At 37.2% G+C, this 24,538-nt stretch overlaps 1 protein-coding gene across 1 annotated transcript in view; it reads left to right on the forward strand.

Annotated features, from left to right (window-relative positions):
- Window positions 1-24,538, forward strand: part of nlk2 (nemo-like kinase, type 2) — a 54,436-nt gene that overhangs the window by 18,732 nt on the left and 11,166 nt on the right. Inside the window, exons 3-6 of the mRNA XM_042338566.1 lie at window positions 5,871-6,000; window positions 7,830-7,885; window positions 19,940-20,046; window positions 23,437-23,522. Coding sequence (XP_042194500.1) covers window positions 5,871-6,000; window positions 7,830-7,885; window positions 19,940-20,046; window positions 23,437-23,522 — 379 coding nt within the window. The remainder of the gene's footprint in view (window positions 1-5,870; window positions 6,001-7,829; window positions 7,886-19,939; window positions 20,047-23,436; window positions 23,523-24,538) is intronic.

Consider the following 24,538-nt stretch of genomic DNA (forward strand, 5'->3'; position numbering starts at 1 on the left):
TTGGGTGTCTCCATATTGTATAATGTTAAAAAGTTTGTAGCACATTTCTTATTGGACGTCGTGGAAAAGGCATAATTAAATGTAATGCTTTAATACTTAAAAAAAACATTTTGTCCCAAAAGACTCAGGAGACGAGACTTTTTGGTCCTTTGCTCAAAGCATGTTGCTGTTCAGAGCCTGTTTGCTGTCTCAGTGAGTGACCCTTTATAGTGTGTCTATTCTCTTGGTACCATGTGACATCTTTGCAAATAGTTTGGATTAACTACATAACAGTGCATAAAACACATTGAGGCTACTGCTTCAATGATTGATATGATGGATCAGATCATCAATCTTCTGATGGCAAGGCAGTTGCAGCTCTATTGCAGCAAGATCAGTAGCATAAGTGGTATCTGTTTACAAAAGTTAGAGGGTAGGAATGCAAGTGAATATATAACAAATAGGAAGAAGCTGGTGCGGCAGAATAGTCTCATAGACTACGCTGGCAATTGGATATTACGTCGGAAGTGTTTTAACTGCAAATGTTTTAGAAATTAACCACTCGATTGATTGACAAAAAACAACAATTGTATATACGTTGAGCATGTACTTAATTTAGTTTATCCATTAATAAATTAAAATATTTTCACAAACGTTGCTACTTTATTGTAGTACTATTTTAGTTAACTGTTTGAACTTTCATTATAAAGCTAAATAAAAATTTAACTTGTTCATGTTTCAGTATGCTCACTTCTTTATATTGATGTTGCTTTTCAATAGTGTGTGAACTTTTAAGAGTAGGCAGGTTGTAGGTATTTGATTGGATTGACATTGTTGAGATACTTTTGTATAGTACATTTGCATTAATTGCTTTCTTTAGAAAATCATTAGCTTACATGATATAATGTTGTAGCTGGGAGACTATGGCAAAGCAGTAATCAAATTAAGATACTTAGAGTAATTTGTCCTGAACTGGATGAAGCTCAAGTCGATTATATTTAGAGAATTGGTATTCCCTTTAATTACTGGACAAAGATGCTGTATAATGCAAATCTTTCTTGAGTAGATTAATGCAAGTGCAATGTAAATCTTAAGAAATGTAGGCCTTGTGGTTGAATGAGCAAAAATCAGTTTTTCTCTTTCATCTCTCCAGCCTTCATACATTCTTCATATTTTTAAATGATTGTTGTATTCCATCAGTAACCCCTTACTTATTCTTACTAATATGCTACAATTATGATTTCTGTCCAGAACTTCTTGATGGAGAAAGCATTCTAAAAGTATAGCCTCCCAGTGACTTTAAACGTAGAATGGATCTGTTGTGTACTTTCATGATTAGAATGCAATAAATTCTACATGTAGTAATAATAATAATCCTTGCATTTGATATAGCCCCTTATCACGTCTTTGAGATGTCTCAAAGCACTTCACAGAATACACTGTAAAGTGAATTGATTGTATATTGTGTGGGCGAAACACGACAACCAATTGCGCACAGCAGTGTCCCACAAACAGTCATAGAATGTGACACATTAGCCAAATGAACTGCAGCTATGTCAGCTTAACATCAGTTGTACATTTTATAATAGAAAGTGGTCCACCTGCCTATGCAATCCCATTTGTGTACACATGGGATTGCATAGGTAGAAGGAGAACTAGAAAATGGATTGGAGAATGACGATCGATGATGAGCTGAAGCAAATAAAGGATTAATAATAATAATCCATGCATTTGATATAGCGCCTTATGATATCTTTGAGACGTCTCAAAGTGTTTCACAGAATATATTAAAGTGAATTGACTGTATTTTGTGTGTGAAATGCGGCAGCCAATTGCGCACAGTAATGTCCTACAAACAAATAATAATAATAAATATTAATATTTTTTGAAGGGTTTTACCCCCCGGAAAAGCGATCTACCGATCCAACAACAAAATTACATTTATAGAGTACCTTTTATGTTGGGAGAACGTCCCAAAGCGCTGAACAGTCAGGTGTCGGGGAGGGGTGGCGTAGGGGTGAGGGAAGGCAGAGATGGGAGGGAGACCAAAGGCACGGTCGAGGAGAAGGTTCTTGAGATCGGCCTTGAAGGAGGCAAGGGAGGAAGCGAAGCGCAGGGACCTTGGGATGAAGTTCCAGAGTGTGGGGGCATAGAGGCTGAAAGCCCGGCCACCGATGGTAGAGCGGGAGACATGGAGCAGGCTGGAGCCCGATGAAGCGGGCAGGTTGGTAGGTTCCTACTTATTGCTAAGTAAACAGAGGTATGTGGAGCAAGGAAACTTTCCCAACGTTTCACCCTGGCTGGGAATTGAACTCAGGTCCTCTTGCTTGCGAGGTGCATGCTCTGACCTGCAGGATCCCCCGAATTAGAAATATCTAGCAGTGAAATATTTCTAATTTATGGAGTCCTGTAGCTTCTAACTCCAAGAAACTGAATGTTAGAATATATAGCCAGAACAAATCTTTAGAGGTTGTGCTAAACCTCTAAAATGTACTGGTTAGACCACACTTGGCATGTTGTGTTCAGTTCAAATTACCAAGCCACAAAGAGACATTCAAGTATTGGACAAATTGCAGAGAAAAGCCATAACATTGATTTCCAACATCAAGGGGATAAGCTATAAACTAAAGAAGCTTCTGCAATAGTCAAGGAGACAATAGAGGGGAACCTCATTAAGGTGTATGAAAATATTAAGTACCAATGGAGAAAAATCCAAATTATTTCTTCCAACAGCACCAGGGAAAATAATTAAAAATGCTTAGTTTCAAAACTGATGGATAGAATTTTTTTTCCTTTGCAATGAGTTTGCAACATTCTGCCACCCAATGTAGTAGAACAAAACGCATTAGGAAACTGGATGAAATATTGGAATATCTCATTTCTATAAAGGTCCACTTCACCTAAGACTATGAAGTCAAACAACTTGTACAGTTCCTCTGGTTCATCAATCTTTTTAGTGGTGATGGTAACGGATCTTTGATAAATGTTTCTCAAATACTCATGTTTGTAGAGGATCTAGCAGTGAAATATTTCTAATTCAGTTTTTATCTTTTCATTGCTGGACCCTCAACTCTTGTTTGATTAAAAATGACTCCTGGTGTGATATGGAATCAACATGTTGACTGACTCCATAAGGGTCAAGAGTACATCATGCCTTTCTGCCCAGTGTTTGTATAAATATATCCCACTGAGATGTGGTGTTCTGCGTGTACATTATTAGTTGAATTTTTAAAATTAGAAATAGAGTATTTTTCATTCATGTTTGCTATGCAGGAGAAGCCTAACAGTTGCAAGCATTTTGCTGTAATTTACAATGCTGGGGGTCTTCAGTTTGTGGCTTTCAATCAACCTGATTTTGATCACATTTGTCATAAGGATAAACTAGAAGAAGTGAGAAGAATAAAAGTTAGATAACTTGTATGCTGTTCTAAATACAAATGCCTTTTCAGATGCATAAATAGCATTATTGACCATATTATATGTAGTTGGGTATCAGCTGAAGAAATGCCTTCTGCATTCTTTTTGCACTAAACTAAATCTTGCATTTTCTTGCACTGAGGTTCTGTACCTGCATTTAATATTTGGCATTCAAAGTCTATAGGGGTGGTCTGCAGATACTGTGGGATAGAAAGTACTATATTTAGCTTGATGCCAAGAACATTCATTGATCTTTGAGTAGGATGACATTAACCTTTTCACCCTAGGAACTCATGTTGGATTATTGGTTAAAATGTTGATTCTATTAATTTTGGGAGGAAAAACCTTATAGCAACTCCACTTTTGTAAATGAATGCCAACTGTTTTATAATCCCTGCACTTCAGCTGAGATCTATTGATAGTTTCTTCATTCAGCCATCTCCAGCTGTAAATGTATTACCATCGTCTATTTAAAAATAAAAGTGGGATATGAATCAACTTCAAAGGTTGATCAGAATTTACATTTCTTTGAGGTTGTATATTATATTTTAATGAGGAAATTAAAAAGGACTGATTCTGTTTGCGAATGGTCTTTTTAATTCCATGTAAAGAAGTATGTATTTCTTCCAGCAGAGATTTACATATGCTGAGATTTACATAAGCTAAATATAGTACTTTCTATCCCACAGTATCTGCAGACCACCCCTATAGAATTTGAATGCCAAATATTAAATGCAGGTACAGAACCTCAGTGCAAGAAAATGCAAGATTTAGTTTAGTGCAAAAAAATGCAGAAGGCATTTCAGGGTTTGATGTGTAACTTATTTCGATTCTCTCCCATGTCCACAGTTCTCCATCTGAGTGACAGGGAACTATGGTTCAGTAGTGAACTGCTGGTATGGAAGTGGACTGCTGGTATGCCAAGTTATTTGGCATTTTTTAAACTTTCAGTTTTCTGCACTTTACCCAGAATTCTTGTGTGAGAACTTATATAACATCTTATGTTTCTATGGTCATTTGTCACCTTAAAGATTTAGTTTATCATTATTTTTAAAAAATTCACCTGCAACTAGTTATCACTTGTGCTTCTTCAGAATAATTCTACAGGAAATTGCAAGTTTATATGTATTATGCAAGACCTAAACAACTTTAGTAGATCCATAAAATATGCTAGGTTTCCTTTAGTTAGGTTAATTTAATGTGTTTTAAACGTGTAAAAGTAAAACACATTTCCAAGTGAATGTCAATCGTGATAAACCTGCTTCAGTTCATAGAAATATCCAGAGGTTAATATGATGTATTTAACGGTCGGATTAAAGGCAGTGGATTTTACCAAAAATATAAAAGTTGGAGTAATTCTCTACAGATTGTTGTGAATTTGAAACTGTATATCACTGGTGACTTTGTGCAATGTAACTTTTGTCTTTACTAATCAGTACATCTGTCATCTTACAGCCATAATTTTCAGTCCTACACTAAGATTATTACTTATTTGCTGAGTTGAACAGCTGTAACAAAAATGTCCAAGCTATGTAATACTCTAACGCATTTCTCAATTTCTTGTGGGGAATCCTGTTTAACTGTCTAATAGTGCAGTGCAACTTTCTCATATTCTATTAGTTCAGCTTCATTTATTGTCACAATGTGCAGCACTTGTTTACAGAATGAATCTGGGTCTATTGGCCAGGCCACATGGAAAGAGTCATTTCAATGTAGATAACAGCAGCTGTGTATTATCTTTGAAAGCCTGAGATTCATTAGCCAGTGAAGATGAGATAACCAACTTGTCACAGCAACAGGAGAGCTCAGTCATTGAGTGTTTTAGGAACAAAGAAAATGAAAGCATTCCTGTGTTTCTGGCATCAGCCCTTATCTATGGTCACTGGTACTGTTTGTGCAGAACTAAAGCAGCTGTTGCTATGAGTTAAGGGGAACAAGCTCAACATGCCATGAAATTGCTGCTGTGTTTTTATGCTCATTAAAGAATTAAAACATTGCATGAAACAAGGTGTGTATCAGTGATGAAAAATGTTGCATCTCTCCAATTTCAACATAGAATGCAGGATTGGGAAAAGAATAGTACAATACAAACTTGTATTGTGTTTCTTTGAACAAGAAACAAATTACCATTTGATAGCTGATTGCATTTAGTACAGCCCTTATCACATTGAAATGTCTCAAAGTGCTCCACAGTACTGTTCCAGTATTTGCCCCACCCTCTGGAACTCCATCCTACAGTCCCTCTGCCTCGCCTCATCCCTTGTCCCTTTCAAGACCCGTCTCAAGACCCTCCTCTTCAACCATGCTACTCCTACCCTCCCTGCCCTCCTGATCCAAACCACCAGCTCGGGTGCGGTTCCCCGACTGTCTAGTGCCTTGCAAAGCCCTCCTAAAATGAAAGGCACTGTACAAATGTAATTTATAGTTGTTGTTTTCAGTTTATTAAAATAACTTTATTTCCCCCCACAATTCAGGTCAGTAACGGATCCCAGGGATGGAAAGAGAGTTGCACTCAAAAAGATGCCTAATGTCTTCCAGAATCTGGTTTCCTGTAAGAGAGTCTTCCGTGAGTTGAAGATGCTATGCTTCTTCAAACATGATAATGTAAGTAACTTGAAATCCAAAGGGGCTGGAAGTTGCACTGATATAGTGGTGATGCTTGAAGAGGAGGAATATTATGATATAGTGCCTATAATTGAAAAATCTCAACATACTTCATGGAAATTGTTGGCAATTGCAGTTCGAGACATATGTGCATGCGACTGCCAGGAAGGTAGAAGGCAAACTAGATGGACCTTGTTTTTTTTGCCTAGCTTTTCTTATCTAATAATTATAAGCAAATTTATGAGCCAATATGCATATAGCAGGATCCCACAAATAGTTATGAAGGGAATAAGTAATTCATATTCCAACTCCTCCCTCCACAGGCTGCAGATCATCCAGAGCTCTGCAGCCCATGTCCTCTCCCGCACTAGGCTCTGCGACCCTATCATCCCCATCCTTGCCCAACTCCACTGGCTTCCCATCACACAAAGTATACAGTTCAAGATCCTGATCCTCATCTTCAAAGCCCTCCATGGTCTGTGACCTCTCAACCATCCTGCTCACTCCCTCCGCTTAGCGGGTTCCGGCCTGCTTCACGTTCCCTGCCTCGCTCGCCCCACTATTGGTGGGCTGGCCTTCTGCTGCTCTGCCCCCACCCTCTGGAATTCCATCCCACAGTCCCTCCACCTCGGCCCTTCTCTTGCCACCTTCAAGACCCATCTCAAGACCCTCCTCTTCGACTGTGCCTTCGATCCCTGCTTCCACCCTGCCCTCCACCCACCCCGACCCTCAGCTCGAGTCCGAAACTCTTGTCTGTCCAGCACCTTGGGACATCCTCCCAACGTGAAAGGCGCTATACAAATGTAATTTTGTTGATATATAGAAGATAGTTGACAAGAACACCTGGAGAAATTTCTTTATCTTTTTGAATAGTGCTTTAACATATACAGTACATGAAAACGAGCAGATGGATCTCAGTTCATTGCCTCATCTGAAGGACTGCATAGATTATACAATTATACAGCACAGAAGGAGGCCATTCGGCCCATCGTGTCTGTGCCAGCTCTTTGAAAGAGCTGTCCAAATGAATCCCACTCTGCATGTCTGAAAATGTAGTTTTCCCCATTATTACACTGGAGTGTCAGCTGTAGACTATGAGCTCGGGTTCTCCCTTGAAGGTTAAACTCACAACTCTTTGAAGGATTAAGGTTGGGGAATATACCCACAATACATTCCAGATGCAATGTTCATCCAGTAACAAAGAAATTATTGCTTTCAAAAGAAAGTTTGCATTTCTTCAGAAGTCCTTTAAATAGCTGTGTGTGTTTTAGTTGAGCTCATGTGAATATCTCTAGATAAATTGGCTTTGTTTCCACATACTGCTACTGTTTACTGCAATTCTGAATACTTTGCCAAGCACAGTCATTTCTGGATTAGAAACCGATCATTTATTTTGGAAGGCTTGTCTGTAGCGGAATACAATGTGGGGAATCTTGTTTTAGTAGCAAAACTTTTGATTGTTTCTGTTTAGCTGTGCAACATAATTTATGACAACATTGTAATTTGAGCACTTCAAAAAATATTTATAAATTGTATTCTGTATATCTTATTTGTTTCCGACCCCCTCCAGAACTGACAATCATTCGAGATTTAAGGTTTTCAGACTTGAGAGTAGAACTTAGGTACTTTAAACTGGCTTGTCATAATTGAATTTGCAGCTCCATTACTAGACATCTTTTAAACTAGATATGAGCATTTTGTTTACAAAAAAGTTCACGAATTCCAAACAATGTACATATTTCTGGATTACGATTTTATTAAACTCTATGCCATAAATTATAGGCCACTAATGCAAACACTAACTCCTTTTTCTGATTTTCTTTTGTCAGGTGCTCTCTGCGCTTGATATGCTCCAGCCTCCTCATATTGACTACTTTGAGGAAATGTATCCTTCTAATCAAACGTAATATTTCTGAAGCAGTTGCTTACTGTAAGTGCGTCTATATCTAGATGGTTGTCCTGGGTCATAACAAAGTTATATGATGTACATCTGAGTTGGCTGCAAGTTGTACATTGTAGAACTTTGTTGAACAAAGTTAATTATGAATGGAAATCAGATCGAAGTTCTTAGTTTGACATGAGAGCTAGAAAATACACTTAATTTTAGTTTTGGAACCTTTGTAAAAAGATTGATCAAATACAATATTTCTTTATATAAACCCTTGGTACCCCTTGAGTAGAGTACCCCTTCAGAAATCCTTTAATAAATTGAGTTTGCCATTTGTGAAACAAAAATCGATGTTTTATTAAAGCAAATATTTTGTATTCTGTGACAGTATCCGAACAACCAGTGGCAGAGACAGATTTTGCAACCTGGGAGAGTGGGGCGGGCGATATGTAGAAGAAATAACAAATATTGAGATATTCTTAGTTATGATTAACCTCAGAAGTTCCCCTACCTTGATATAAATACTGTACTTCAGTATTCAGTCCCTAGTGTGCATTTTCCATGTTTGTAAACTGTTAAAGCTACGTTTAAATAGTTTTGATTCTTCATCTACTAACATTCAAACTTATTTAATTAGTACCATAACATATTAAGAGTAAAATTCTATATTTTAAGTACTAAATAAAAATATCAACTGCAATAGCTCAACACATAAGGAGGCCAGTCGGCCCATCGTGTCTGTGCTGACTCTTTGAAAAGAGCTATCCAAATCAATCCCATTCCCTCCCTCTCTCCCCATAGCCCTGCAAACTTGTCCTCCCCAAATAATCATCTACTTGTCTCTCAAAAGTTATTAGCGAATCGGCCTCCAGGCAATGCATTCCAGATCCGAACAACTCGCTCTGTGAAAAAAATTCTCCACCTCTTTCTTTTAACAACTATTTTAAATCTGTGTCCTTGGGTTACCGACCCTCCCGCCAGTGGAAATAGTTTCTCCTTGTTCACCCTATCGAATCCCCTCACAATTTAAAAACTTCTATTAAGTCTCCTCTTAACCTTCTGTGCTCCAAGGAGAATAATCCTAGCTGCTCTAGCCTCTCCTGATAACTGAAGTCCCTCATTTCTTGTACCATCCTGGTAAATCTCCTTTGTACACTCTCCAATGCCTTGACATCCTTCCTAAAGTGTGGTGCCCAGAGAACACTGAAGAGAACACAGTACTCTAGCTGAGACTTAACCAGTGTTTTATAAAGGTTCATCATAACTTCATGACTGGTATTCTATGCCTGGATTTATGAAGCCTAGTACCACGTATACTTCTTTTAACGGCTTTATCTAACTGTCTTGCCACATTCAAAGATTTACTTATATGAACCCCTAGGCCTCTCTGTTACTTCACCCCTTTAAGATTCTACCATCTAGCTTATATTTACTCATTCTAAAAGGATGCTGGATAAGTTTTTTTTCAAAGTCATAACAAGTGTCTTAGGTTTGATTGTAAGCACAGTGCATGAAATAAAGTGGAACTGCAGAACATACTATTGTATGTGCTTACCTTAGTTTCAAATAGACATAGTTAGAATTGCTGGTGTACAATTTGGAAAAAATACTGTTGATCTTTTGCCTACCAGATTAGATGTAAATTTTTGGATATGTGTTGCATGACTGCCTTACTGTTGATGCACTGTCCCATAGCAATAGGTTTATATACGCAAATTAGTTCTTGATCTAAACTGGGCCATTGGTTTGAAGTATTGTACATGATCATGACAAAGAAGGTAATAGAGGGCTAGCATCAATCATAAATATCTAATTCTTAGTAGTTCGAGCAACTTAAACTGTAATTGGAAAATAAGCTTTGAATCAGTAGAATATGATTGATATAATGCTTCTAATAGAATTATTTTGATGCAGAAATGCTAGTTTGTTTTCAAGGCGTTAAATGGTGACGCTCACAGATCTGTTACTCCAGAATTTGTTCATCAGTATTGCTCCTGATTACAGTGGGTAGTATAAAACAGATTGACTTGTAGTGTTTTCCCAAGTAGACGTCTTGGTACACAATATAGTGATGACTGCTGCTTTTTTTTATGTGGTGAAATTGCTGTTTGGGTGCGATTCTATCAGCTCTAGGCTATTATAAAGCCTCTGAGAGTGACTCCAGTAACATCCTGTATACCTTTCCCCTTTCTAATATGAAGAATACTGTTATGCTATTCATTACACGGAGAGTAATTTAAGTACATTTCTTAAAAGGATTTTGAAAAGTCTGTTTTGAATCAAAATCCAAACTGTGATTGTTTGAGCCATTTTATGCCAAATTTAATATTTTTTTTACCCTCCATTTTTGCCATTGAATATCACTTCTAGTCAGCAACAAACTAACTACTGCATTGAGTCATAGCTACACCATACTTATTTTGCATTTTATTAAACGTTGTGCTGTTGATGATCCTTAAGTTTAATTTGTGTTTTTTAAAACATTCGATTTTAGAACGCCCAAGTGTTCTTTAATTACTTTGACAGTTACCAGTTGTGGATACCCTTAGTTTTAGATGGAAGCAAAAGTCTTAACTGGCCTAATCAGATTACAATACTTAGATTCCTCTGGTGGATTGACTGTTTCTGCTTAAGTATAATATCGTCTGCTTCAGAATTTGGAATGACTGCTTTGCCAAGTAACAGAAATTTCAGTCTGTATGTGGAATTGTTATTAAGAGTTTTTAAATACTGCTTATGTAGCTGAGCAAAAAGATAACTTGTCTTCCATAAATTCTGTGAAATAAAAGTTGCCTTCCAGTTGTAAGGCATAGATAATAAAACAAAACATTTGGTAAACACTAACTAGGGCAGCTGTCAGTTGTTGATAATCGCCACTTGCAAAAGAATTTCAATTTTATGGTTGACATTTTTTTGGTGTCTTTAGTTTATTTCAATGCTGTACTTCAAGTCTCAAATAACTTGTCGTTATGCCAATGAAAAGTTCTGTTTTCTGAAATTAAAACTGGAGAGAGGGTGATGTTTAGATTCTAGGGCACTGCATTTTTGCACTGATATTGAACTGTACAACTAAAAGTGACTACATGGTTAGGTTTGATTCTACGGAGCTTTCTACTATGTTTATAGTTTGTTAATTTTGCAGCTTTTTTATTAATACAGAAGAGAAACAACTATGCAATTGGTAACTTCAGAAGCTGATCTATTTTTGTGCATCTTTTCCATGTTTACACAAATTGTAATGTTTAGTCATGATGTTCAAGGAAATTTGTGATTCCCAGATCTAAAACTAATATATAATGTCATTATATGTACATTTAGGACTTCATACAGAATTTAACAAACCTTCAGGGAGAGGAAGCAGGATAGAAGTAATGCCAAATCCCATAGAGAATGAGCTTTGTTTTCACAGTCCATTAAATTTGTTTCTAGAAATAAAATCTCAATATTTGGCTTAATGGGCCAAATGGTCTACTCCTGCTGATAAATTCTAAGTTTTCCACTCTGTAAAATCTTGGAGTTTGTGCATAATTACATCAGTATTTCTTACTAGACTTCAATTGTAGTTCATGTGTTAAATTTGAAGCTCTTCAAAGATGCAAGTAAGATTTTGAAGTAAATCTATATGGATTAAGTGCACAGGGTGTAGATGAAGACAATTGGAATGAAAATGGGGCTGTTTCATAAACTTGACCCTGGTAGTTGCTGACATCACAAAACCGCCCATGAGATAAGAGTACCGGGGTCTCAAAAGGTAAACCAGAGATTTCTAATAGACTAATGCATGCTGCAGCATCCCTGGTCACCAAATTACAGTTTATTTCGTATGAACATAGTTCACAGCAACAAACTATGGGAGAGGTTAGCATTGTGGAGTCCTGTAACTTAGTGGTTAGAGCACTTGCCTCACAAGCGAGAGGACTTGGGTTTGATTCCCAGGCAGGGTGAAACGTTGGCCAAGTTTCCTCACTCCACAAGCCTCTGTTTACCTAGCAGTAAGTAGGAACCCGATTGTTAGTCGATTGGTGGATCGCTTTTTCGGGGGTAATAATCTCTTTTTAAAAAGAATTTGGTCACTCAGTCCACAACTGCTTGTGTGCAATTGGCTGGAGTGTTTTGTCCACAAAATATCCAGTCCATTCACTATAGTATATATTCAGGATACTGTATAGTGTATATATCTATATATAGTATATCTGTGAAGAGCTTTGAGATGTCTAGAAGACGTGGTGAGGCACTATGTCAAATGCAAGGATTATTATTCATAAGTACTGGTTGTTGAAGCTTCACTGCTGATGTCACATGAGTACAGGATTTTGAGAAACAACTGCTATAGATCTTGTGTTCCTGACATAAGGAAAATATAATCTTAATTTTAGCATAACTTATTGTTTTAACTATGCTTTTTAAACAACATTTATTATTAAAATGTTCACTGCTTAGTTATTAACAGCAGCACGATCCATTTCAGTAATTTAATCTTGCATATTGGCAGGTAAAATACGTAGCCTACTCAAGAGACTGATGGCTTCCACTGTAAACTGTTTTTTGCTGCTTCTAGAGTTGTTTAGGAAATTATCTCTTCAGGTGGGTCTTGCCACTGCTTTCTGGGTTACTGTTGCTGTCAACATTGCAAGGTAAATATGGTATGACATAATATTAGATTATCCTTGCTTATACTTTGAACTGTGGGTTCAGAAAAAAAGATTTTCTATGGGGATATGTCAATTGCAACGTATATAAATGCTGATATGGACTTAATTCACTTAATAGATAGAATTTTTAGTCGATAGAATGCTTATATAATAATAATAATCCTTGCATTTTGATATAGCGCTTTTCACGTCGGGAGGACGTCCCAAAGCGCTTCACAGAATATACTGTAAAGTGAATTGACTGTATATTTGTGGGCGAACGCGGCAGCCAATTGCGCACAGCAACGTCCCACAAACAGTCGTAGATTGAAAATGACCAATTTATTATTGTTTTTGGTTTTGGAGGGATTATTATTAGGCTCTGTGTGGAGTAAGAAAACTTGCCCAAGGTTTCACCCTCTGCCTGGAATTGAACTCAGGTCTCTCGCTTGCAAAGCGAGTGCTCTAACCACTGAGCTACAGGACTCCTTAATTTATGATGGGATAATATACTCTGATCCAGTAAATGAATCCTCATGGAAGAGACTGGCATTGCTCTGTTTTTAATGGAAATTCTACTCAATAATTGTTGTATTTCCCTATTACATGCAACATTAAAATGAATAATAATCATTTGGTCACCCAATCCACAACTGTTTGTCGGACACTGCTATGCGCAATTGGCTGCCATGATTCGCAAAAAAATAGTCATCTCACTTTACAGTATATTCTGTGAAGGGTTTTGAGACGTCTTGAAGAAGTAGTAAGCCTCTACATCAAATGTAAGGATTATTATTATAGTGGCTTAGGGGAGCAGTGGGTGATTTCTTTTGGATAGAAATTATAGTTTCTGCAAGTCTTCAAAATTGAGAATATTTCAAAAACAAATGCATTTAATTCCAGATTTAATTTCTGGTAGATACTAAGTATACAGAACATAAAATGTTCTCCTCTTTCTTCTATCCCGTGCCACCTGTGAAGTATTTTCCTCTTCTCTCCACCCATCACCACGTTTTGAACTGATGTATGCTGACAGTCCACTTCATATTAATGGGAACGTTAATTCAAAAGTCATTCATCTGCAGTTCACTTTGAAAACCAATAAAAAGGTTTTTCTTTGGTAATTGTTTATTTGTAGTGATTTGGTTCTCCTTGATATTGAAAATGCACCTATTTAAGCTTTAAATTGGCTGATTAAACTTGGTCTTTATGCAGATTTAAATGGTATTGATGGTAAATGGAGTCCTGTAGCTCAGTGGTTAGAGCACTTGCCTCGCAAGCGAATATACAATCAATTCACTTTACAGCATATTCTGTGAAGCGCTTTGAGATGTGTTGAAGACGTGAAAAACGCTATATCAAATGCAAGTATTATTATTAAATACCACATGCCTTTTTTTCCCCCTAGTATTGCACTTCTCAGTGTAGACTTCCACTGATAGAAAAATCTGCTTAAATCCTTATTTTAGTTGCATTTTACTACAGAGGGAATAGAGTAGTGGATTAGTTCAAGTCAAACTCTCCAAAGAATCTTGTTGCTCAAATTTATAATGAATGGATATTTTCAAAAAGTTTATTTAAATAGGCAGGACATGTTGCCTCTGAGAACAGTGATAATGTTCAGTATTCGCTGAACCAAACCTAAGTGCTGGAAGTGACGAGATGCAGAATTGCTGATGGTAAAGATATAAAAAATTAGATCAACAAACCAAACGTATCATAGCATTCTCGTTACATTTCGGAAATCCAAATGTACCGACTAGCTTATTAATGGATTGGCAATGTTATTTTTAAAAAAACTCGCTTAATGTTGTGAGACGTGTAATAGAGTGCTTTTGTGCTGACAGTAAGTCATGTGGAATCCTGCTTCCTATAATTGATACCAAGCAAGAACTATTAACTCGACTAGAGATTAATATTGTATCAGCTACAGAAAAACATGGTACAAATTATAGGTTAGTACTAGATCCAACCCTTTAGAACTGAGGCAGCACTCTATCTCGTCTGCTGTTATCTATGTCTGCAAATCTACATTCTATTATTCTCCACCATGCAGCAGCATAGCAAATATTTTTCAGTTGTAGAGCTATGTTTTGTAAATGTGCCTTTGCTGAGATCTTAGTGAAAAAAAGCTTGATTATTTACCTAAAGAAATTTCTAAACATCAAAATGTCTAACATAAACAGTTAGTATACAGTAGTTTCAAATTGAGACAGCTTTCCCAAATGCTTGGAGGTCATTATTCAAATTGTTCTAAACGTTTGGGAAATCAGTCAATATTTTATTAACAACGAAACAACAACAACAAAATTACATTTGTGTAGCGCCTTTCACATTGGCAGGACATCCCAAAGCGCTGAACAGACAAGAGTTTTGGCCCCAAGCTAGGGGAGGCAAGATTGGGGAGGTTGGAAGGCATGGGGGGAAGCAGGGTGATCGAAAGCACAGTCGAAGAGGAGGATCTTGAGACGGGTTTTGAAGGGGGCGAGGCGGAGGGACTGTGAGATTGAGTTCCAAAGGGTGGGAGCAGAGTGGTAGAAGACCCGCCTGCCAACAGTGGGGTGAGGGAGGTGGGGACGTGAGGCAGGCCGGAGCCCGCTAAGCGGAGGGAGTGAGCAGGATGGTAAGGGGTTAGGAGGTCACGGAGGTAGTGGGGAGCAAGACCATGGAGGGCTTTGACAGTGAGGACCAGGATCTTGAACTGTAGCCTCTGTGTGATGGGAAGCCAGTGGAGTCCGGCGAGGATGGGGGTGTATCACCTTATCATTTATTATTATTTTATTTATTATTTATTTATCGTTTATCAGTAACAACAACAAAATTACATTTATAGAGCGCCTTTCACGTCAGGAGGATGTCCTAAGGTTTGTTTATTAACTGCAAATAAAGAATATTTCAGGCAAAGTCTAGATATCAAAATGTTGATAATTTATGGGTAACGCTGTTTGGGTCAAATAGATACAATATAGGAACTATGAAATCAGTATATCTGATGGTAACATCCAGTAACCATAAAACTTCATTTTGGGTAAATAATTTTTTTTTGAAAATGTCTTAAAAAATGTATGGTTAACCAGGTGTCTGACGCACACGGAAACCCATCACAACACTTCACAACAAACATTCTACATATCTCATCAGGAGGAAGTCTCGAAGAACCTCACAGGATTTATTGTAATTGTAGTGACTGTCCAATAGGGGACATATTGTTGACTTTTATCTGCTATTTCACGAGGTAGCTGTAGACACCTAATCCACTTACAAAGTGGATGATCCTTCATGCCTTTGCATTAACTTATTTATCTTTCAAAACTAACTTCATTTTTTATTGCATATCGTAAAAATTGCTACTGGAGCATTTTCACAATAAAGATAATCTTAATGTTCCAGAGTTGAGTACACAACGTGTAATTTCAGGTGTATACCTTTTCAAGTTCAATAGTTCAAATGACATGAAGGGCACTATACAAATGTAATTTTGTTGTTGTTGTTCAAATACAATGACACCCACCACTAATGTTTCACCAGACAGCCAATATTTCTTTACAGGTTTATAATTAATTTCTTCACCCAAATCTACCAAGCCAAAATAATTGCCATCAGCCAAAATACAGTAGAATTGCCTGTTTTCCCAATCATAAGGTCGGTAGCATTTTGAAGTTCATCAAACCACTGCCTATTGTCCTGCAATGAACCTCACTTTGTGTTTTCTTGTTCCTCTGCTTCTGAATATTTCTTATTTGTTCTTTTTTCTGTATCTTGGCATTTTTATGCATCCGTTTTTGTAAAATGATTTTGTTCCTGTTTTTTCTGTTCCTCTTGTTGGTTATCATTAAGATTGCTGTTGTAGGCTGAACAGTCACAAAGATGTATAGCGGAAGATGAAGCTTGATCTGTGATTGAGAAAGTACACCCAGAACAGTACTTTCAAATATACCAAGGCAATAGAACATGGGGTCAGGGTTATAAAGGACAATTTCAGGACGCATCAGGAATTATTTCTTTCAACAGAAGGTAATTAAAACAACAACAAAAATTACATTTGTATAGTGCCTTTCACATCAGGAGGACGTTCCTAGGTGCTGTTAATGACAGACACGCTGTTTACATCCTTCCAATCTTAAGAAAAATCCATTTACTTCTACCATTCTTTTTATCCTTCAGCCAACTTCCTAACTGCATTACCACAATAATATCATAAGCCTTAATCTGTTAATATTATACGCTTTAATTTTTTCAATAAGCCAATTTAATTAGTTTCAGTTCAGATCATTGTATTGGAAAACAATTTTCTGGAAATAATTTCTGCTTTCATTCAGAGGAATGTGAGTTAACATTTCTTTCTCACTTTCCCAATGTTAAGGGGCTGTCAAACTAAAGTGAACGTTTACTTCTTGAGAGCATTGTGTAACATTTCTGTGGTTCACTCGTATTCTAAAAGAAAATATGTTCAATTATGATTTGTGGTAAGTTTGACATATCAGTCGGTCAGTGCTTAATACAGTACAGAAAATAAATCCTCTGGTCCCAGTCACCTGGAGAGCTCCATCCTTGGCTCTCTTCTTTTCCTTATCTATATGCTCCCTCTGCACAATGTCATCCGCAGAAATAGGGTAAACTTCCACATGTATGCGGAAGACATACAAATCTATTTTGCCTCCTTCAGTATCAACTCCAGGTCCGCCGATATTCTATCAGCTTGTCTGGCAGACATCAAGACCTCGATAAGTGTAAACTTCCTGCAGCTGAATATGGACAAGATGGACCATACTCCTTGGCTCCTGCCAACGTCTTCACTGTTGCAGATCTAAACTCCTCAACCTTCCTGGGCTTTCCCTCAGACTCACCAAATCAGTGTGCAACCTAGGCGTCAGATTTGACCCCCAGTTGTTCTTCCTCCCCCACATCTGGTCGCTGACCAGGACCACCTTCTTCCACCTCCACCACATTGCCCACCTCCGACCGTACCTTACCGCAAATGCAGCTGAAACTCTTATACATGCGTTTGTCACCTCCCGCTTGGATTACTGCAAAGCGCTCCTTGCCGGTCTCCCCAGCTCCACCATTCACAAGATCCAGCTCATTCAAAACTCTGCCGCTCGCATACTGACCCAGACCAAACTCCGTACCCACATCTCACCAGTTCTGGCCAGGCTTCACTGGATCCCCATCACCGAACAGATGTACTTCAAGATCCTCATACCTGTGTTCAAATCCATTCACTCCTTGGCACCTCCCTACTTCTCCAACCTCCTCAGTCCACCACCCAGTGTCTCCGCTCAACTAGAACCAGCCTCCTGTTCGTCCCTCGAGACCTCCGCCCCAACTTTAGAGGTCGTGCTTTCAGCCATTACACTCCAAAAGTCTGAAACACTCCCTCAAATCGCTCCTCCTTGCCTCCCCTCTCTTTTAAGTCCCGCCTGAAAACTTTTCTCTTCAACTGTGGTTATGGCCACCTCCCCCCTACCCCTGGCTTGGAGTCAGGCTCCGCCAGTGTTAAGTGCTCAGAGGCTCTACCCTGCGTGGAGGGCGCTAAATAAGTGCTTGTTGTTGGTATTGTTGGTGAGAATATGTTCAATTTGGGCCACTTCAATCTAAACTCGCTCTAAACTACAGAAGCGTAAAAATTGGACTCTATTAGGCACCATCTGTTCAAGATTGGTGCATATCAGGCATGGGGAAATAAGTGCTGGCTATCACTCCAAACTCCCATCTTCTCATTAAATTATCTAGAGACAGTAATCGGGTATCTGCTGTTCAGATTAATGGCACCTTCGAGCCAATGTGGAGCTTTTCAGTTAATGTGTAGCAGTCCCCTATTTAGACTCAGAGCAGTGCATATGCCTTTCAACCCACATTGAATTTAAGCTGCTTTATTGTCATGACAACTAGTTGAGATATCTGGGATACATTATGCTATAAATGCAAATTCTTTGTAGGATTTTCAATCTTTATAAAATGTAATCGCTAATTGAAGTTTTCAGTAATGGATTGTTTTGAAATAAATGAATAATTCCACCATATATCCTTTGGGGGTCAATGTATGTCTTTGATTTTTGAAGCTGTTGAAATCAAATTCATATAATTGTTTTGGCAATAATGTGTTTACAGTACTCGGCATACATGTCTGAATGCATGAAAGGATTTATTCTATTTTCCTCAAATGACTGAACACAAGTTTATCAGGACACAAGAAAAGTTGAGTTATGGGAAAACCTGTGTCAAACTTATAATATGTTTCTCTCCAGATAATGAATATAAAAAGGCTTACCTGCATTTCAACCAAATATTACAGTACTGTCCTAGGCTTGTGTGTTTTCAGTTTGTCCGCTGTTGGTTGGGGTACGTTTAGTCCAGTTATAGCTGACAAATCAATGGAGCATCACAGATTTGGTGGGGGGCCTCGCATTTGAAATCAAAGCCATAACGGTCTTGACTTTCCATCTCGTGTTGGATGACCATGAAGCATTATTGATTATTGCAGAAAGAAGAGTAGTTGTATTCGTTAGCATCCATCAACATTATGATTCATTTTGTTCTGTGGGCATTTGTTTAACTTTAATTGTGGATACAAGTCTGGATCAGCTGATATGTACTAAACCACAGCAATAGTGTGTGACCGTTAGTATTTTTTTACTGTGTAGTCCAGTTTGTCCTTTGTTTCTCTTATGCCATTAATTAACAAAGGTTCAGCAGATTTGTGAAAAATAGGTTTCTGTGATTGATATTTGAGAAGAAATTTGTCAAGTTTGTTAAAAACTTGCAATAAATGTTGTAGATGTCTCATACTGGAATAGTATTTCTGCCATCTTGTCATATGGAAATCTGATTTAGCAGGGACATTTTTCATTAATCATATATACTAGATTCCAAAAGTTTCAAGAATTTTGCAAGAAAATCTGAAAAATGTAAAATGGTTCATTAACTAATTTAATGTTTCTTCTAGAATCTTGTAAGGGCACAGGCATTCATTTACAAAAACAAGATTGTAGAGATTAAACCACATTCCTAAATATTATTGCAAACAAAGCCCTCCGGCACTATTTCACTGGTTACTGAGATGAACTGTCATTGATGTAATTAGAGATTTGTTTTAATTTTTCTTTATTATCCTTTACTAATCAGATTATTAAACCTTGTAATTAAATATTGTACCATTCCAAATAATTTTTGCTTCGATCCTAAATATTATGATATACTATTTTAAATGGAAATTATACAGTTTATTCAAAAGCAGCATGTCATAGTCTTCTATAATATGTGTCTTTGCTCAATATTGTACACTCTATGTTAATCTATGAAACTGTCAACTCAATTAATGGAACCCAAAGCACTCGTAACACAAAAGGCTGCAGTTTCTAACATTGGGATTGGTTTGCAAGACTGCGTTTTTTTCCCTTGACTTTGTTTCCTTCCTCAGTTATGTTGTCACGGAGCTAATGCAAAGTGACCTTCACAAGATCATCGTGTCCCCACAACCGTTGAGTTCAGATCATGTCAAAGTTTTCCTCTACCAGATTTTAAGAGGTGAGTATGTTTAGGATGCAGAATCATCCTCTACATGTTGTCAAAGTTGCAGTTATATACCAAATCTTGTTTTATTCCATAACCCTTCCACATATGTTAGCAATTTACCTGAAAATTGCAATCATTTGCAATCTGAAAGTTTTTAATTTGCTCAACTTCTTGAGACCTCTTGCACTATAGGTAGCAACATTTTTATAGAAAGCACACCTAAGGTCATTTGGCAATTTTTAAGCTCTCTGGTATTGTGTGTGTGTGTGTGATTTTAAGCAACTTTGAATAATCTTAGTGCAAGTAACATGAAGATATTTCCTTGAGTTGGTCGTTCATTGGAGCTCTGAAGCACAGTTGCCAGAGTGTTATATAGTTACATGTCTGCAGATCATGTGTGCTCAGTCCTTGAGTTTAGCTATGTTTATAGGAAGGTGTCGAGTAGAAGCCATTCATATCTATTCATTGAAGGACAGTTGGAGAGGACCATTCTCACACCCCTCCTTGTGCTGTCATGTGACATTGGTAGTAGTCTGGAGAAAAATGTCGTAGTAACTTAAAAGCAGTTCTAGATTTAGTATTTTTCTGAACAACTTTTTGTGCGTAGAGGGGATGATCATTTATTTTTCTTGATAGTAGATTTTACGATGCTCGGAATTTTAGCATTGCCTTAAGTGCTGCTTGATTCTCTCACTGGCTCTCGGAACCAAATAGATTGGTTCCGAGAGCCAGACAATGGCTCATTGGTCAGACAATTAAGAATGCAAGACAATTTCCTGATGCAAACGTTTACAAACTCAACTTTCTTTTCCTTGAGGCTTGTAATTCTGAAGAATCACAAGACTGTTTTGCTCCATAACTCAGGACAAGCTGTATACCACTATCCTGATATACTTCCCAGGAAGCAATGAAGACTTGAAGCATTGAAAGAGATGAGCCACTTGAGTTCTTTTGTTTTCAGTAAGCTGCCCTTGCCAGCCTTTTCAGTCGAGCTGTTTGTTTTGGCCAGAACATGCCTCAATCAAACTATTTATCGAGCATATGGGTCGTCTCTCAAACAGTGTGGGAGCCTCTTTATTTTTCTCTTAAATTTGCTAGTACTTCTATATCCTAATGAAAAGCCATCTGATAAATTTACCGTTTCCCTTGTAAAGCATTAATTTCCTCCTTTCTATCGGGACAATATAGGCTGGATTTACACAATCAAACTGCTGTTGATAAAGGAGTTCGATCCATTGTTGTATTGGGTAATTTGTTCTTACTATTTTGTTCCTATTTTCCTTTTTCAACCTCCTTTTTAAGGTACAACTGTGCCAATGTGCCCAATGTCATGAATGTTCTGTTGTGAAGGACAAAAGAAAAAAAAGTGGCTTGTGTTGCCTTGAGTGTAGAAATTTGCATACTATGGTTCACACTATTGACATATCTGGTATCTAACACATCAATCAGACAAATGCACGTATACATCGTGAGAGCTATAAGCATGTCTATAAATTAAAATTGTTGCCTGGTGTGCTGTTGAATAACCTCATTTGGATACAGAGTAAAGCAAAGATTTGCGTAGACAAAAAAAATATTTTCTACTTTGACTTGGTATTTGTAATTTTCAGAATTCAGATATATTCTGTAATTTATTCTCAATGTATTGAAAATTGCTTCAAATAGTTCATTGTATCATCGGTTGCTGAACTGTACCATCCATTTTGATTTCTGATGATCAAGGGATAGTTGAGATGGCTTTAAGAGGTGCTGCATAGATTAATGCTTTGATTTGTATTGAATTTAAACATTGCACACTTGTTACTTTGGGTAATCTGTTTTGGCTGTTTTTTAACCCTCCTTATTAAGGTGCAGCTTTGCTGGTATGCCCAATATTGTGGATGTTCTATGAAGAAAAAAGGGTTACCTGTAAAAGTTTGAAATGTGTTCCCTCATCCAGTTCTGTAACTGACTGGTAAGAAATGTGCACATGGCATTGTGTGCTGATTCAACATTTTTTGCATTTTTTTGCTGGAATTGTCAGTCTGGCTCAGTTGATAGTACTCTATTTGGGTCAATAGCTTGTGGGTTCAAGCTCAACAGTGGGGCTTTGAGCTTGTAGTCTAGGCCACAGAGTAGAGGTTTCCATAGGGAATGAGGCAATAAGTGAACTATCACGATATTTTGCACATTTCTTAGCAGTCAGTTACAGAACAATAACAGGGAACAAATATATTTCAAATTGCTATGGCAAACAAGCATCTAATCTTTCCAGGTTACGATTTAATTCAAGTGTTGAAATACCACATTCATTCACTGAGAATACCAGGAACTGGGAGGCTAAACTTTAACTATAGGCTGGAGATGTACATCCTACAACTGAGGATTCAATTAAGGTATTCAAGATTATGAAGGGAATCAACAAAATAAATGGTAGCAGTTTTTCCCCTATTGTATCCATCAATTACTAGATGATACAACCTTCAAATGAGGCTGAATGGGTTAGGACTGGGACAAAAATGATTTTTACTGCTTGTTGAAAACCATACATCTAAAGTGAATTGAGGATTTCATGAAGGAGATTATACTCTGGAAGTCAAAATATTGTATTAGTGGCTAGAATGCTGTGCAGTGAAATTACAGGAGGTTATAGTAGATTCCCAAGTAATTAGTCTATAATGGAACAGGCTCAATGGGCTGCATGTCCTTCTCTTCTGTTTCTAAGTGTGTATGCAATTCTATATTCAAAGTAGAAGAGAGTTAGCTTTCTTAGAAAATGTTTTTGCAATGCTTAAGGACCATTAAAATAGTTGGGGGGTGAAGATTCTCACTGATAAGTACCTGTTGTTTTTGATAAAAGTTGTTTTTTAAAAAAACATCTATTTTCACCTGAATTTAATTTATGAACGCCAAATTTGCCAATTATTGTTGTTTTATACACACATTCCTGGAATCAGCATTGAACCAGGTGGGTTTCAGAGGGCGCACGTTAAATTAATTTTGCATAAAATTAACCCAGGGATTTTGTTTTGCTAAATTTTCTCTCCTCTCTTTCCCCCACCCCTCCCCGTGATTTGATAGAAAATTAGATCCCATTCGTGGGTTTTTATTGTTAGAAATGATTTCATGGTCCTTATTTAATTTAAACAAATATTTTAGAAGAACTCAGAATATTTTGACTTGTATTAATGGAGTTACACTAGCACAGTAATTAATGTAATTAAATTGCAGTGTTTGTTGTCAACCACAAGAATTTTATTTTGAGTGACTAAGAAAACTGGAAAAGCACATTTAGACTTGATTCTGTGATTACATTTCGTGAGATCCTATAAGTAAGATGGTTGCTAGATTATTGTGGAAATTTTCAACCCAACATGAGACCAATTTGTGCAGTTTTAAATTCCTTTGTTCTTTATATTTTAGGGCTGAAGTATTTACATTCGGCTGGCATATTACATCGGGACATTAAACCAGGGAACCTTCTTGTGAACAGCAATTGTGTCCTCAAGGTTAGTTTAGCAAGTTTTGTACACTGATTAATGTATTAGCATGTTAACATACGTTCGGATGCACAATAAAATGAGTGCTTTATTGCTGCTTTATCTTTCAAAGCCTGTTTATAAAAGTGTTCATGACCTGAAAATTGTTATAAGGCAGAGTGACTTGCAAAGTATTACTGAATTAATATTTTAATAAAGGAAGGTTAAGGTTGCATATATTATTAATGCAAAGTAGAACATAAGTGCTTTAGTATTACTAATATTATACAGAGATAGAGATCTAAAGCGCTGTTCATTCTAGCACATCCTGATAATTGCAAACCTCTACTTAATACAATACAAATTCCTAGTGTTCTACTGTTGGTGTGGACCATAGAGTTCCAGAACATTTTCAACAAAAGTTGCTCATTTGTGTTTATAAGCACCTTATCGTTGTTTCTAAACTAAAATTATTTACTTTTTTGTATCAACTAACATAGAAAATGAATGACACTTGTGTTAAACTAGTTCAGGTATAAATAACACCAAACATAATGCTGACAGAATGGAGTGCAGTTAATTATGTCTTAAGTTGACATTCTTAGTATACTTAGACTACCAATCTGTGTTTGTCGGTTACATTTGATATCACCGTAATCTAATGCCTTTTGGTACAATTCTATAAATCCATTAATTCCACTGTCAGGCCTTAGAGAATTTTGTGACTTTGGAAAGTTGCAAGTGAGATTAGATTGCATATATTTAGGGTAGTGAAGATGGATTGTTAACTAATAGTAGAATATCAAATTCCCACATGGATATGCTCCATCTCAAACTGAACTGACACCTGACATCTCAACGCAGCTGACCTAATTAGGTCAGTTTCACCTGGTTCTCAGCTGCGTTCGAAGTGTGCTGCTTATGCAGCTTCCACTAAAAGATTTACAGTGGCAACAAGAAGCAGCAAGTTGGAGCTAAAAGAAACACAAGGAATAAAAACAGCAATAAATGTTAACCTTTAACTTATCAAAAGTCAACCTTGAGAC

This window comes from Callorhinchus milii, unplaced genomic scaffold (assembly GCF_018977255.1).
Source record: "Callorhinchus milii isolate IMCB2004 unplaced genomic scaffold, IMCB_Cmil_1.0 Scaffold10, whole genome shotgun sequence".
Lineage (NCBI taxonomy): Eukaryota > Metazoa > Chordata > Chondrichthyes > Chimaeriformes > Callorhinchidae > Callorhinchus > Callorhinchus milii.